This window comes from Eretmochelys imbricata, chromosome 25, assembly GCF_965152235.1.
Source record: "Eretmochelys imbricata isolate rEreImb1 chromosome 25, rEreImb1.hap1, whole genome shotgun sequence".
NCBI classification, from domain to species: Eukaryota; Metazoa; Chordata; order Testudines; family Cheloniidae; genus Eretmochelys; species Eretmochelys imbricata.
Genome location: NC_135596.1, coordinates 1,586,236 through 1,601,930, shown reverse-complemented (window position 1 = coordinate 1,601,930; position 15,695 = coordinate 1,586,236). Strand labels below are relative to the sequence as shown.

General features: G+C 62.2%; 2 protein-coding genes across 2 annotated transcripts in view; one reads left to right on the top strand and one right to left on the bottom strand.

Moving 5' to 3' along the window:
* The first annotated feature begins 668 nt into the window (after positions 1 to 668).
* TIMM13 (translocase of inner mitochondrial membrane 13) lies at positions 669 to 3,701 on the top strand. The gene is given in 4 exon segments (XM_077842012.1): positions 669 to 776; positions 778 to 927; positions 1,495 to 1,563; positions 3,414 to 3,701. Coding segments are annotated over 4 exon segments (426 nt in total). The 3' UTR covers positions 3,513 to 3,701.
* A 4,000-nt stretch (positions 3,702 to 7,701) lies between these two features.
* TMPRSS9 (transmembrane serine protease 9) overlaps positions 7,702 to 15,695 on the bottom strand; it is a 40,970-nt gene continuing 32,976 nt past the window's right edge. The window contains exons 14-18 of the mRNA XM_077805450.1: positions 15,188 to 15,557; positions 12,476 to 12,647; positions 11,818 to 12,083; positions 8,347 to 8,483; positions 7,702 to 7,863 (exon numbers count right to left, since the gene is read on the bottom strand). Coding sequence (XP_077661576.1) covers positions 7,702 to 7,863; positions 8,347 to 8,483; positions 11,818 to 12,083; positions 12,476 to 12,647; positions 15,188 to 15,557 — 1,107 coding nt within the window. The remainder of the gene's footprint in view (positions 7,864 to 8,346; positions 8,484 to 11,817; positions 12,084 to 12,475; positions 12,648 to 15,187; positions 15,558 to 15,695) is intronic.

Below are 15,695 nucleotides of genomic sequence, written 5' to 3'. Positions count from 1 at the left end.
GTGGGGATGGGGCTCAGGGTGCAGAAGGGCTGGGGCAGGGGGTTGGAGTATGTGTGGGGGGTGAGGACTCTGCTGGGGGGTGAAGACTGGCTGAGGCTGAAGGGTTTGGGGTGCAGGAGGGGGCTCTGGGCTGGGGGGGGTTCAGAGGGGGATCGGGTGGGGCAGAGATGCAGGCTCAGGGTGGTACTTATCTCAAGCTGCTCCCCAAAGCAGTGGCATATCCCCCTTCCCGACTCCTACACTGAGGGGTAACCAGGCGGCTCTACCCTGCCCTGTCTGCAGACGCTGTTCCCATGGGAGCCGCAGAGTTGGGGCGGGGCCTCCCTTAGCCCCGCAGCGCGGCTGACAAGAAGATGCCATGGAACCACAGGACTAAAAGGGACCTGGAGAGGTCATCTGGCCCCGCCCCGCCTCATGGCGGCCTAAGCATGACGTGTTACGTCCCACCTGCAATCGCCCCCCTCCCCCCGCTCCAGCCGGGGCAGGGCCCCGAACCCCGGCTGGGAGCGCGGAGCCACCTCTCGCAGCCCTTTGCTACTGGCGGCAGCTGCCAGGGGGCGCTGTGGCGCGGGAAGTCAGGGGCGCCGGCCCCGCGCCCGGGGAAGCTCTCGGGGTCGCGCGACCTCCGGCCCGCCGGGCACAGCGTAGGCCACGCCCTCTGTCCCGTGATGCCGCGGGCGGCAGCCGTAGCGCGGTGCATGCTGGGAGTTGTAGGCCCGGCGGCTGCTCGTCCCGTGGTGCCGCGCGGGCTCTTCAGTTCCGGGCGGGCGCGGCGGGCGGGCGGGCGGCGGTGCGGGGATGGAGGGCGGGTTCGGCTCCGAGTTCGGGGCCGCGGGGGGCGGCGCGGGAGGGAAGCTGGACCCGGGCCTCATCATGGAGCAGGTGAAGGTGCAGATCGCCGTGGCCAACGCGCAGGAGCTGCTGCAGGTGGGGCGGGGCCGGGTCTGGCGGCGGACTGGGGCGCCCTGGGGGGCGGGGCGCGGGCGGTGGGCTGGGGCGCCCTGGGGGGGAGGGGCTGGGGGCTGGGGCGCCCTGGGGGGCGGGGCGCGGGCGGTGGGCTGGGGGCTCGGGTGCTCTGGGGGGCCGGGCTGGGGCGCCCTGGGGGGCGGGGCGCGGGCGGTGGGCTGGGGCGCCCTGGGGGGGAGGGGCCGTGGGCTGGGGCGCCCTGGGGGGGCGGGGCGCGGGCCGTGGGCTGGGGCGCCCTGCGGGGGAGGGGCTGGGGGCTGGGGCGCCCTGGGGGGCGGGGCGCGGGCCGTGGGCTGGGGTGCCCTGGGGGGTGGGGTGCGGGCGGTGGGCTGGGGGGAGGGGCCGGGCTGGGGCGCCCTGGGGGGTGGGGCACGGGCGGTGGGCTGGGGCACTCTGGGGGGGAGGGGCTGGGGGCTGGGGCGCCCTGGGGGGCGGGGCGCGGGCCGTGGGCTGGGGCGCGGGACCGGGCTGGGGCGCTCTGGGGGGTGAGGCTGGGGCCCGGGCTCTGACGCTCTCCGCTCTCCCCAGAGGATGACCGACAAGTGTTTCCGGAAGTGCATCGGGAAGCCGGGGAGCTCGCTGGATAACTCGGAGCAGGTGAAGGGCCGCGCCTCAGGGCTGGTTCCCCGCACTCAGGCCGCGCAGACATCCGGGCTGAGACCCTCCCACCTCACAAGGCCACAGAGCCCGAGCTCTAGCCCGAGCCTGAACATCCGCGTCTTCCAGCCCCGCAGCCTGGGCCCCGTGCGCCTGAGCCGGTGGCGGGGCTCTCGGTGCCCTGTGGACGTGTTCAGAGGCCCCGCGCTGCCTGCGCGCGTCCCCCAAGGCTGCCTGAAGGCCCAGCTCGGCGGGAATGTGGCCGCTGTGCCCTGGAGCCTGCGGTTCTCCGCTGCACGGGCACAGCCCCCAGGAGATGCCTGCTCAGCCCTTGCTGGGCGCCAGGCCTGGCCATGCCTGCAGCTGCACGGCTCGCTAGGTCACACCCTCACTGTGATAAAACTGCGGCCCACCTCATTTCATGGGGGACGTGTCTAATTTAAACGTGCCAGCAGGCACTGGGATGGTGTAATCCAGTGGTTTTCAAACTTTTTTCTGGCGACCCAGTGGAGCTGGGGGTGACGGGTTTGCAGTGTGAGACGGGCTCAGGGCTGGGGCATAGGGTTGGGATGCAGGGGTGAGGGCTGTGGGGTTGGGCTAGGTCAGTGCTGGGGGTGCAGGCTCTGGGGTGGAGCTGGGGATGAGGGGTGCAGGAAGGTGTTCTGGGTTTTTGCGGGGTTGGGGCTCAGGTCTGGGGCAGAGGATTGGGGCACAGGTTTATCTTGGGTGGCTCTTGGTCAGCAGCGGTCCTAAGGCAGGCTTCCTGCCTGTCCTGGCACCACAGAACGTGTTGTGCTATGGAAGCAGCTAGCAGTAGGTCCGGCTCCTAGGCGGAGGCGTGCAAGTGGCGCCACGGGGCTCTCATCTGCAAGCACCATGTCTCCGTCTCCCCACCCCACCCCCCCGCTCCCATTGGTCAGTTCCTGGCAGTGCGTGAGGGGAAGCAAGGGCAGCGCACGGGACCCCATGGCCACCCAGCTAGGAGCCAGACCTGCTGCTGGCCGCTTCCAGGGCACAGTGCGGTGTCAGAACAGGTAGGGACTAGTCTGCCTTAGCCGGGCAGCACCGCTGACCAGACTTTTAACAGCCTAGTCGGCAGGGCTGGCTAGAGCCACCGTGACCCAGTGCCTTATGTTCCATGACCCAGTATTGGGTTGCAGCCCACAGTTTGAAAACCACTGGTGTAATGCCACGTGTCTCATAAAAACAGAAGAGCCTTCATACTGGGTCAGACCAAAGGTCCATCAAGCCCAATATCCTGGTTTCCAACAGTGGCCAATTCCAGGTGCCCTAGAGGCAATGAACAGAACAGGTAATCATCAAGTGATCCCATCCCCTGCTGCCCATTCCCAGCTGCTGGCAAACAGAAGTCTCTGTAGCGTGCCTGGGGGAGGGGGAACTGCTGATCTTTGCAGTGTTGCCCAGAGTGGATTCTCAGAGTTGGGCTGCTTTGTGCTATCTCCCTGAGGCTCTCAAAGCACTTTACAAGGTGAATATCCTCATCTGTATGATGGGAAAAGCTGCTGAGAAAGGAAATGATTTGCCCAAGGTTACTTGGAGAGAGGGAAGGCCAGGGACTCCCTGTAACATGCTTTAGTCAGCTGCCCTGGCACTTGCAATGGTCTGTTGCCTGAACTTTGTGCTTGCTTTGGTGTGGCAGATAGTGCACTGGATCTGGCTTCTGTTCCTAGCTCTGTCACTTGCCTGCTCGGCGACCTTGGGCAAGTCATCTACTCTGTGCATGACTCAGATTCCCCATCTCTAACTTGGGGATAATGAGCTCTGCCCTCCTTGCTAAAACGCTTTGGGTCTGGGGTGAAGAGTGAAGAAGCATTATTATTCTATTTCAGAAGTGTATTGCCATGTGTATGGACCGGTACATGGACGCCTGGAACACAGTCTCACGAGCATACAACTCCCGGCTGCAGAGGGAGAGAGCCAACATGTGACCGGCTTCCACCAGTCCTGACAACATGCTTCAGTACTGCCCCCTGCTCTGGGAGAGTGACTTGATTCCTGGACTAGCCAGGGTGGCCCCGTGAGAATGAAAGGAAAGGTGGTGGGAGTGAAAATCCCTGTGATTTGGTAAATTTGGCATTTTCATCATGGTAGAGCAATAAAGCCACGTATGGAGCCTCTCCCCGTTATTAGCCTGCGTGAGTTCAGTGTCTGAGTAGCGCAAAATGCAGGCTCAAAGCAGGGAGGGGTGATGGTGCCTGGCCAGAGGGGTGGCTGCTGCCCATTCTGTCAGTGCCGTCACCTGCTAGTAGGCTTTGCTTAGTGCCCTGGGTGGAGTCTGAGGCCCAGGGTAGGGGGCTGAGAGACTGGCTAGGGAATATTTTCATTGACAGGTGCCCTATGAAAGGGCTGCGGGGGCAGGGAACCCTTCCTGAAAGGCTGCTGAGCAATCCACTTGTCCCGCTCCCCAAGGAAGTGAACGTGAGCCTTATCGGCAGTGCACATCCACCCCTGGACTGCGGGTTTGGTGTCTCTAGTAGGAAGGTTGGTCTCTGAGCTGGGCAGGCAGGTTTGGTGGATTCACAAGGAAATTGTTAGGCAATGGTGTGGGGCTCACCGCTTGCTGCCAAGTATCCCACGAGTGGGAGGATTTCAATACATGGGGACGTTGGATTGTTACAAGAAATAGTCTGGCCTGCCTTGTCTGGTAGTGCATCAGCCCCAGCCCCTGCAGCAGCACTGTGCCATATAGCCGTGTGGGCTGCAACCCCAAGAGTTGCTGCCAAATGAGAGATTTGGAATTAAAAATCTCCACCTTTGTCCCAGCATAGAGCTCAGCTGCAGGCCCCCAGCAGCCTGTCCTGGCCAGCCTGTGCTGGCCTTTCCTGCGTCACCAGTGCACCTTGTCCTGGCTCTATGGCCATTATTAATGTTCCATTATTGAGGTGCCTGATAAGAAATCTGCAAGGAAATGAGTGCCAGGATTGCTGGGGGGTGGGGGGGGGGGCGTAGAGAGGGGCTGCGTGGAATTGCGAAGAGCGAAGGTTACAGGAGCTGACTCCGCCAGCTGGCCTCTTGCTGTTTGTTTTCCCTCTAATGCCCCTTCACTTTCAGTCTTTGCCCTTTGCTTTTCGAGGCCATGAAGATGTCCCTTCCCCACTTGGGATGTGATGAATCTCTGCTCCAGGTATTGGATTAAATTCTGTGACCAGCTAATGGCTGCTGGCCCCCTCAGGGCCATCTCGGGGGTTTAGACAACTTGACCAAGGGTTGGATGGTTTCATAGGGGCCCTAAGCCAGAAGCCCCAGAGGGCAGGACCAACAGCTGCCCTAGTCCTTCCAGCTCCTACAGTGCCCCCCTTTTGCTCTTACCCAGTCAGTGGGTCCCCTGAGACTGGTTATTCCTTGAGTCATTGAGAACCTGTGGACCAGGAGAAGGGACCAAACGCCCAGGAACTGTCTGTAAAAATGTCAGGTGTTTTGTTCAGCTTTTTGCCCCAGCTCAGTTGAGGGGGAAGTTAAATAACAACAGAGTGAGGGGAGCTGAGTGCTGGGGCTCTGCAGCCCAGTGCTCGCGGAGGTTCTACTCCGTGTGCTGCTGTGATCCAGAGCCAGGCAGTGGTAGAGCTCTGCGCCACTCCTGGGATTTTATTATCAGCTCAGCCTAACACCCTGTGGGCTCTTTCTTGATCACAGCTGTGCATGGAGCAGATACCTCCCTGAGCCTTATGCTGAATAGGACCAGAATCACATCTGGGCCTTCACTGGGCCTCACGGTGATCGTCCTGCTCTCTGGTCCTGCACAGGTGCATTATGGAGTTGTGCGCGGCCTGAGGCTTGTCAGTGTCTTGTGCTTAGGAACACAGGGTTTGCCAGAACAAAGCAGGATTTGTGGGCAGGTGGAGTCTGCCTCCAGGAATGTTTAATAGCTGCTGGGGCCAGCAGAGCCCAACCCACTCTGCTAGGAGATAGCATTGCAATCCCAGAATCCTAGGGCAGTTCCAAGCCAAGAGGATGTTGGATTGTGACCTGGGGAATCATTGCTGCATAAACAACTCAGCAAAGGCTTGAAGTTGCCTTCTAAGCTGCACTAAGGTTAGAACATAACATCTAATGGCAGAAAGGGTTGGAACCAGTCTCACAACCTCCCTGATACCACGGCAGGGCCGTGGGCACTTATAGTAGATCCACAGCCTGGAGGCCTTTTTAAATCAATGGGCCTAGCCAGAAGCCTGTCCAGGAGCCCCTAAGCAGGGGCAATGCCTGGACCACCCAACCAATGTCTGCATTAGCTCATACTGTGCTCACCTGAAAGGACTCTGGGCCCAGCCTGTGTTGTAATGCAGCACAATGGTACCTAATGGGAGCTCTATGGGCAGGGCTGCGCTTTGGCCATGGTAGGCTGAAGGATTGTCTCTGCACCAGATGTTCACTGTGGGTTGCATCCTGAAATCCTCAAACCCATCATCCCCCTCCCCGCCCCACTCAGCTGCTGCCTCACCTTGGAGGCGCCTAAATTTCTAGCCGCTGATGTGCACAAAATTACCTCAGTCCTGACACCACCAAGCTGCTCTGCCCCTCACTTACACCTAGGCGTCCCCCCATCCCCTGTGGGCCTGATCTGGTAGGTGTGCTCCGAGCACAAAAGCTGGCCAAGGCGGTGACCATCTCAGGAATTTTTGGGACTGGCTGAATCTGTTGATCCCAAGACACCAAATAGCCCAGGTGTTTGGGCACTCCTCTGTGATATGGGCCAACTGTTTTCAAATCCTTGCTGTGCTGGATTTAGAACTGGGCTCACCTGCCTTCCAGGCAAGTTCTCTAATCGCCTGGGGAATGATTCTCCTGAGTGGGAGTCTCTCAACCTCTTGCTGAAGCTGTTTCCCTTTGTATAACTAACTCTTGGCAGCCAGAGAGAACCCAGCAAGAGCTGTGTGGTGAGGGCACTCCCCAGGGAGGTGGGAGACAAGTCCTTGCTCCACCTCAGGAAGAGCAGGGATTTGAAAACTGGTTTCCCACCCCAGCTGAGTGCCCAAAGACCAGGGCATTGGGCTATAAGGGAGGCGTGGGCTGCTTTGCCATGTGGCTTTTCCTGGGAAAAGCTGAAGTGGCATTCTCAGGTGAGTGCCCTGTCTGGCTAAGGACAAGTGAAGACAGGTGCCACGTTACCTTGGAGGGGCTGGGCTTATCCTGGGGGGGGGGAGGGATAGCTCAGTGGTTTGAGCATTGGCCTGCTAAACCTAGGGTTGTGAGTTCAATCCTTGAGGGGGCCATTTAGGGATTTGAGGCAAAAATTGGGGATGGGTCCTGCTTTGAGTGGGGGGTTGGACTAGATGACCACCTGAGGTCCCTTCCAACCCTGATATTCTATGATTCACTCGGTATTACCCACTGGCTGACATAGGCAGCTCCCCACTCAGTGCGCAGGGTTGAACATCCCTGTCTTAGGTGAGTGACTTTCCCCTAAGGGCACCTGTGAGTCAGGCACTGCAATACTGAACATTGTGATACCAAAGTCCTGCCATCCCTGGCAAGGTGCTTGAGGCTGGCTGGGGCATGGGTACAGATCTGGGGTGGGGCTTCTGCCAGTGAGGGGCATCCAAGGAATTGGGTCTTGAGTGGTCAAGCTGTGGTACAGTAGGTGGGTTTGGTTTGGTTTCTTGTCGCTAGCAGCCCAGCCCTGAAACCCAGGGGCAGAGGGTCTGCAGAGCCGCCTCCTGGAGCGTGTGTGCAAGCACCAGTCATGGGCCCCTCTGGAAGGGCCTTGTTGCATTAGCACCAGGGTATAAATCACCTGCTCGGAGCTGGTGATCCCGCAGCCACTGTGGTGATAGTGGGTGGTTTTTACTCTATGCAGCCTGGGTTTCCAGCAGTTCGGGGCCCATCTAGCCCTCACACACACCGTGCTGCAGGGGCTTGAGTGAAACAGGCCATATTTATTTACAGGAGCCACTGTCTAGACTTGCACCATTCTAGGCAAGCAAGCTCTGATTAGTGCATGCCCTGGTGCTGAACCATAGCTGGTGCAGAGCATCAGCTGCACCTGCCTTTGGCATTGGGCCATCTTCACCCCTCGGCAGTATGAAGGAGTGTATGTGGGCTAAGGAAGTAGTGCCCCAGGCACTCTGGTAACCATTCCATCCCACGCTTCTTTCCTTCCCTGAGTACAAAAATGCAGCTTCACAGCTTGAGGTTCTGCCTGATCCAGCCCCGGATGGCGGTGACTTTGGTGTAAACGCCAGGGAAGTAAGGCCTTGCACAGCCATAGCCCCAGCTTGTGATTCCAGCTAAAAACCAGCGCCCTGAGGGTTCCTTGCAGGCCAAGGGGCCACCTGCATCGCCCTGCGGAAAGAGGGAGACCAGCCTGTGTCAGGGCAAGAGACCCCAGCCATCCTCGACATATGCTCTTGCTCCCAGCAGCCGATTCCTGAGAGTCACCTCAGGGGCCCAGCCCAGCTCCATGGGGACCTGCTCCCTTCAACTCCCTGCTTCTGGGGTGGCTCTGCACATGAGCTTGCGTACACAGGCTGTGGCCTGAGATTAGGGATCTCTTGTGGGGAGAGAGGCACTGGGAATGGTGACTGTCAATGAAACACAGAGCTGTTAGCAGGGGGAGAACAGCAGCTGCCCAATGCCCCTTGGCTGCCTGGTGTTCCCCTGACTCTCGCTGCTAGGGGCCAGCCAAGGGACACTAAATGGGGAGAGGAGATCCCAAGCAGTCAGTGAGGGAGCAGGGCAGGGGCCCAACAAGGGAGAGGTTGGGCTGAGGGAAGTTTCTGCCCTGTGGGCCCAGCTCCAGGGTTCCCTTGGCCAGTCTGTGCTCACCAAGCAGCTGTCGATGGTGCCCTGTGGGAAGCCGGCACACACCATCCTGCTGCTGATCTGAATGGGGTAGAATTTCTTGCAGGCCTGGTCGCCAATAACATTTACTGCTGCCTTTTGCAGGTGCTTGGACATGATGCCTACAAAGACAAAGATCACTGTCAGCCTGGGCACCGACCCTGGAACTTGGGGAGAGAGGGGCATGGGGTTGAGGGAGTGGGGTGTCCTGTGGTGCTTGGCTGCAGAATGTGGCGCCCAGGCTATGGGCTGGCTCTTGTGGCATGCGGTGAGGCCTCTGTTGGGGAAGGCTGGGCTCTCTTCCTGCCAGAGCAGGCATGCACTGGGCAGCTGGATTTGTTAGTCATGGGTTGTGTTGATAGGAATGGTGCAGATGTTCACGGGCAGATGATTTAGCTGGAGTGTGGAAATCAGGGATGGCACAGGCGACAGCCAAATGGGGATGGTGCACGCATCAGAGCAGGGTGAGTGGGAGCACAGATGTAAGGGACAGGCATGGATGTTGGCTGCACTGTGCGGGTGCATGTATCATATGAGAGGAACAAGCTAGAGGGGGTGTTGGTGTTGGCTGGACAGATATGGTGTAGTGTGTGTGTTGGCTGGAGGGTATGGCATGGAGGGCAGCATGACTGTTGGCTGGAGGGATATGGCGCGGTGTGGGTGTTGGCTGGAGGGGTGTGGTGGGGGCAGCGCGGGTGTTGGCTGGAGGGGTATGGCATGGTGGGGGCAGCGCGGGTGTTGGCTGGAGAGGTGGGGGCAGCGCGGGTGTTGGCTGGAGGGGTACGGCCGTGGTGGGGGCAGCGCGGGTGTTGACTGGAGGGGTACGGCATGGTGGGGGCAGCGTGGGTGTTGGCTGGAGAGGTGGGGGCAGTGCGGGTGTTGGCTGGAGAGGTACGGTGCGGTGTGGGTGTTGACTGGAGGGGTACGGTACGGTGGGGGCAGCGCGGGTGTTGGCTAGAGGGGTACGGGCGCGGTGTGGGTGTTGGCTGGAGGGGTAAGGCATGGTGTATGGCATGGCGGGGGTGTTGACTGGAGGGGTATGGCATGGTGTATGGCATGGCGGGGGTGTTGACTGGAGGGGTACGGCACGGTGGGGGCAGCGCGGGTGTTGGCTGGAGAGGTGGGGGCAGCGCAGGTGTTGGCTGGAGGGGTATGGTGTGGTGTGGGAGTTGGCTGGAGGGGTACGGCCGCGGTGGGGGCAGCGCGGGTGTTGACTGGAGGGGTACGGCATGGAGGGCAGCATAGGTGTTGGTTGGAGGGGTACGGCATGGTTTGGGTGTTGGCTGGAGGGGTACGGCCGCGGTGGGGGCAGCGCGGGAGTTGACTGGAGGGGTACGGCATGGTGTGGGTGTTCGCTGGAGGGGTACGGCCGCGGTGGGGGCAGCGCGGGAGTTGACTGGAGGGGTACGGTATGGTGGGGGCAGCGTGGGTGTTGGCTGGAGAGGTGGGGGCAGCGCGGGTGTTGACTGGAGGGGTACGGCATGGAGGGCAGCATAGGTGTTGGTTGGAGGGGTACGGCATGGTTTGGGTGTTGGCTGGAGGGGTACGGGCGCGGTGGGGGCAACGTGGGTGTTGGCTGGAGGGGTACGGTGCGGTGTGGGTGTTGGCTGGAGGGGTAAGGCATGGTGTATGGCATGGCGGGGGTGTTGACTGGAGGGGTATGGCATGGTGTATGGCATGGCGGGGGTGTTGACTGGAGGGGTATGGCATGGTGTATGGCATGGCGGGGGTGTTGACTGGAGGGGTACGGCACGGTGGGGGCAGCGTGGGTGTTGGCTGGAGAGGTGGGGGCAGTGCAGGTGTTGGCTGGAGGGGTATGGTGTGGTGTGGGTGTTGGCTGGAGGGGTACGGCAGCGGTGGGGGCAGCGCGGGTGTTGACTGGAGGGGTATGGTATGGTGGGGGCAGCGTGGGTGTTGGCTGGAGAGGTGGGGGCAGCGCGGGTGTTGACTGGAGGGGTACGGCATGGAGGGCAGCATAGGTGTTGGTTGGAGGGGTACGGCACGGTGTGGGTGTTGGCTGGAGGGGTACGGCCGCGGTGGGGGCAGCGCGGGTGTTGACTGGAGGGGTACGGTGCGGTGGGGGCAGCGTGGGTATTGGCTGGAGAGGTGGGGGCAGCGCGGGTGTTGGCTGGAGAGGTACGGTGTGGTGTGGGTGTTGGCTGGAGGGGTACGGCATGGTGTAGGTGTTGGCTGGAGGGGTACGGGCGCGGTGGGGGCAACGTGGGTGTTGGCTGGAGGGGTACGGGCGCGGTGTGGGTGTTGGCTGGAGGGGTAAGGCATGGTGTATGGCATGGCGGGGGTGTTGACTGGAGGGGTATGGCATGGTGTATGGCATGGCGGGGGTGTTGACTGGAGGGGTACGGCACGGTGGGGGCAGCGTGGGTGTTGGCTGGAGAGGTGGGGGCAGCGCAGGTGTTGGCTGGAGGGGTATGGTGTGGTGTGGGTGTTGACTTTTGGGGAATACGGCATGGAGGGCAGCATAGGTGTTGGTTGGAGGGGTACGGCATGGTTTGGGTGTTGGCTGGAGGGGTACGGCCGCGGTGGGGGCAGCGCGGGTGTTGGCTGGAGGGGTACGGCATGGTGTGGGTGTTGGCTGGAGGGGTACGGCCGCGGTGGGGGCAGCGCGGGTGTTGACTGGAGGGGTATGGTATGGTGGGGGCAGCGTGGGTGTTGGCTGGAGAGGTGGGGGCAGCGCGGGTGTTGGCTGGAGAGGTACGGTGTGGTGTGGGTGTTGGCTGGAGGGGTACGGCTTGGTGTGGGTGTTGGCTGGAGGGGTACGGCCGCGGTGGGGGCAGCGCGGGTGTTGACTGGAGGGGTATGGTATGGTGGGGGCAGCGTGGGTGTTGGCTGGAGAGGTGGGGGCAGCGCGGGTGTTGGCTGGAGAGGTACGGTGTGGTGTGGGTGTTGGCTGGAGGGGTACGGTGTGGTGTGGGTGTTGGCTGGAGGGGTACGGCCGCAGTGGGGGCAGCGCGGGTGTTGACTGGAGGGGTATGGTATGGTGGGGGCAGCGTGGGTGTTGGCTGGAGAGGTGGGGGCAGCGCGGGTGTTGACTGGAGGGGTACGGCATGGAGGGCAGCATAGGTGTTGGTTGGAGGGGTACGGCATGGTTTGGGTGTTGGCTGGAGGGGTACGGGCGTGGTGGGGGCAACGTGGGTGTTGGCTGGAGGTTTACGGCACGGTGTGGGTGTTGGCTGGAGGGGTACGGTGCGGTGGGGGCAGCGTGGGTATTGGCTGGAGAGGTGGGGGCAGCGTGGGTGTTGGCTGGAGAGGTACGGTGTGGTGTGGGTGTTGGCTGGAGGGGTATGGCATGGTGGGGGCAGCACGGGTGCTGGCTGGAGGGGTAGGGCGCACAGTGGCCTGTTTGGAGCAGCATGGCTCATGTATTGGCTGGACGCACAGGGGGCCATGGCTTATACTGTGTACAGCACAGTACCATCTGGGTCCCTGGGACCATACCTCCTTCCTTGGTGGCACCCCAACCTGTGATGAAACAGCGTGCCCCGTCCCTGAAGATGTGGGAATTGTCCGGGAGGCAGATGGGCTTGATGGCACTGGTGAACCGCACAGCTGTGGCCATCTCCAGCAGTGCCACATCGTAGTCCAGTGTGTAGCCGTTGTAGAACGGGTGCTTGTAGATGCGGAAGATTTTCTCCACCCTCCCGTCCGTGCCACTCAGGAATGGCGTCCCCAGAATGCCCACCCACATCTTGGGGTCACTGTAGCTGCAAGGTGGGAGAGAGCAGTGGGGCTGTTTAGGAGGGGGCTCAGCACAGCCAGCAAGCGGTCGCCTTCCTGCAGGCACTTCCTGCAGGCATACGCCATGGCAGCACTTGCTGAGCCATGCGAGGAAGCGTTTGCCCCGGCCCTGAGCTCAGTGAAGGCCCAGCAGCGGGCAGTGCTGGCAGGAGCCAACCCCTTGCCCATGGTTTCAATGGCAGTGCCCCCATGACTGGTTCTCCATGGTCTCTGCCCCTGGGCAGAAGCTGTGTGGTGGGTCTCTGACACGGGGCAGGAGTGCTGGCTTGGCAGCCTAGGACATGTGGAGGAAGAGCTGAGCAGGCAGCCCCGAGGAGGGCCCGGCTGGGCCAGGCCACAGTGACCCTGTCTCACTTACATGTCGAAGCAATGAGCTGCTGAGAGCAGCCATTTGTCAGCAATGAGGACGGCCCCACACTTGTGCTCCTTCCGCCGCAGCCAGAGGCTGACCTGCCAGGGCCACTCGCCCTTGGCTGCTCCGCTGCCACCCACTATCTTGCTGAAGGCCACGGCAGGGGTCATGCCGCAATCTGAGACAGAGGAGGAAGGCAGCTGCTGGTTAAGCAGACATGAGTGTCTGAGCTCCCTCCCTGCCCCACAACAAGCAGGCTCCTGGGAGAGGCGTGGGCGAAGTGCTCAGGGGTAGCCCACTGGGGGGGATGTGGGGAAGGAAGGAGCTGGGTTTGACAGATATGGAGTTAACAGGCCTTGCTGGGACCCCGGTGCGAAGAACCCAACGGCTGTCACAGAGGGATTGGGTTGGATGATCAGGGGGCACTTCCTGCCCAGGCAGGCTGGGCCATCGGGCTCTATGGAGCTGCTGGACCAGATCATGATCAGACTGGGGTTGAGTGGCATGCAGCAGGGAGGGGCCTGTGGGTAAGCGACAGGATAGGAGGGGGACAAGCGGTAGGCCATGGGTGCCCACTTCCTGTCACAGATTTGTACATTTTGGGTGGGGCTGGGCCTGCAGCTCCCCTCAGGAGCAGAGACTGACTCAGAGGAATGGGTTGGAAGCCTGGGGACCCCAAGGCTCAGGCTCGGTGGCAGGGGCAGGAGCAGCGTGTGGCCAGGTGGCAGAACTGGGAGAGAAAAGCTTGGTAGGGCTTGTGGGGGGGCGGGGAGAATGGAGCATTCAGGGCTGGGCAGAGGGAACCAGGTGGGGCTTGGCTCGGGGCAAGACAGTAGGGAGGGCCGGGCAGTGGGGAGGGCCGGGCAGGACAGTCAGGCAAGAGGGCCAGGCGGGGCTGGGCAGTATGGAGGACTGGTCAGGAATGCCGGGAGGGCCAGGCAAGGTGGGGCAAGAAGGCCAGGCAGTGGTGAGGGCCAGCAAGGCTGGGCAGTGGGGAGGGCCAGACAGGAATGCCAGGCGGGGCTGGTCAGTGTGGAAGGCCAGGCAAGAGGGCCAGTCAAAACTGGGCAGTGGTGAGGGCTGGACAGGAGGGCCAGCAAGGCTGGGCTGTGGTGAGGGCTGGACAGGAAGGCCAGGCGGGGCTGAGCCGTGGGGAAGTCCAGGCAAGAGGGCCAAGCAAAACTGGGCAGTGGGAAGGGCCAGGCGGGGCCAAGCAGTGGGGAGGCCTGGGCAGGAATGACAGGCAGGACAGCAGGGATGGCCAGGCAAGAAGGCTGGGCAGGAATGCCAGGCAGGGCCGGGCAGTGGTAAGGGCCAGGCAGGAGGGCCAGGTGGGGCTGGGAACTGGGGAGGGACAGGCAGGAATGCCAGGAGGAGCCAAGCAGCGGGGAAGGCAGGGCAGGAGGAACAGGCTGGGCCGAGCAGTGGGGAGGTCTGGGCAGGGCAGCGGAGAAGGCCTGGCAGGAATGCCAGAAAGAGCTGGGCAGTAGTGAGGGCCAGGCAAGGCCGGGTAGTGGAAGGGCGGAAAGGAAGGCCAGGCGAGGCCGGGCAGTGGGGACAGCCAGGCAAGAGGGCCAGGTGGGGCCAGGCAGTGGGGAGGGCCGGGCAGAAGGGAGGGCCAGGCAGGAATGCCAGGTGGGGCCGGGCAGGGGGGAGAGCAAGGCCAGGCAGTGGGGAGGGTTTGGCAGGGTGGGGCCAGGCAGTGGGGAGGGCCGGACATATGGGACCGGGCAGGAAGGCAAGGCGAGCCTGGGCAATGGGGACAGCCAGGCAAGAGGGCCAGGTGGGGCTGGACAGTACGGAGGGCTGGGCAGGAATGCCAGGAGGGGCCGGGCAGCGGGGAGGGCCAGGCAAGGCAGGGCAGGAGGGCCAGGCAGGGCCGGGCTGTGGTGAGGGCCAGGCAAGGCTGGGCAGTGGGAAGGGCTGGACAGGAAGGCCAGGCAGGGCTGGGCAGTGCGAAGGGCCAGGCAAGAGGTCCAGGCGGGGCTGAGCAGTGAAGAGGGCTGGGCAGGAATGCCGGGCGGGGCAGTGGGGAGGGCCAGGCAGGGCTGGGAAGCAGGGCGGGCAGGAAGGCCTGGTGAGGCCAGTCAGTGGGGACAGCCAAGCAAGAGGTCCAGGTGGGGCCGGGCAGTGGGGAGGGCCAGGCAGGAAGGCTGGGCCGGGCAGTGCAGATGTCTTGGCAGGGGGGACCGGGCAGGAAGGCTGGGCAGTATGGAGGGTCGGGCAGGAATGCCAGGCAGGGCGGGTCAGTGGTCAGGGCCATGCAAGGCCAGGCAGTGGGGAGGGCGGACAGGAAGTCCAGGTGGGGCCAGGCTGGCCAGTACTCACTGCAGTTGCGCTCGTCAGAGCCGTTGCTGCAGTCAGTGATGCCGTCGCACTCCGGGTTCGCTTTCCCAATGCAGATCTTGCTGGAGCACTTGAAGGTGAAGCTGGTACAGGTCACCACTGGAAGGTGACAACCCACAGCCAACTCAGCGTGTGGCCCGCGGTGCCAGGCCTGTCTGATATGGGGCTGGATTGTTCCCTGCGATGGGAGGTGCTTGCTGCATGGCAAGGGTGCTTGTGCCTCCCCATACTCCAATGGTGCAATGGAGGTCCCCCCCTCCACTGGTGCCTGCCATGCAGTTTGGGTGCCTCCCCCCCCTCTGGTGACTGATGTGTGGTGGGGGCTCTCCCTCCCCCTTCACAGGCACCCCAAGCCTGGCTCAAGTCTGGTACCTGGGAGCTGGTTGGGCCTGGCAACCCCTGTGGTCTTTGGAGCAGCAGTGGTGGTTTTCCTGGGGGTAGCAGCTGGCTTGGTGGTAATTTGGCTGACTGGGCTGGTGGCTGCCTCGTTGCTGCTGGGCTGGGCTGGGGAGCTGCTTGTGGTGGAAGTCCTGGCAGTTACCGTGCTGGGCGAGGTGCCTGCTCCAGAGCTGGGGTTGGGCTTGGATGAGATGGCATCTAGGATCCAGTCCTTGAGTTTGGTTATTCTAGAGTACACCCCCGGCCTCTTAGCCTGAGCACAGCCAATCCCCCAGCTTACAACACCGGCCAGGTAGAATAAGCCCGGGGTCTCCTCACAGGCTAGCGGGCCGCCCGAGTCCCCCTGGGGAGAAGCCAGGTAGTGACAGCTCAGTATACTCTTCCCAGAGCCCCTGAGGGAACTCCTCAAACAGAGGAACTGCCAGGTGCTACAGAGAAATGGACAAGAAACTGTGCATTGCACATTTGTGGAATATCCTGC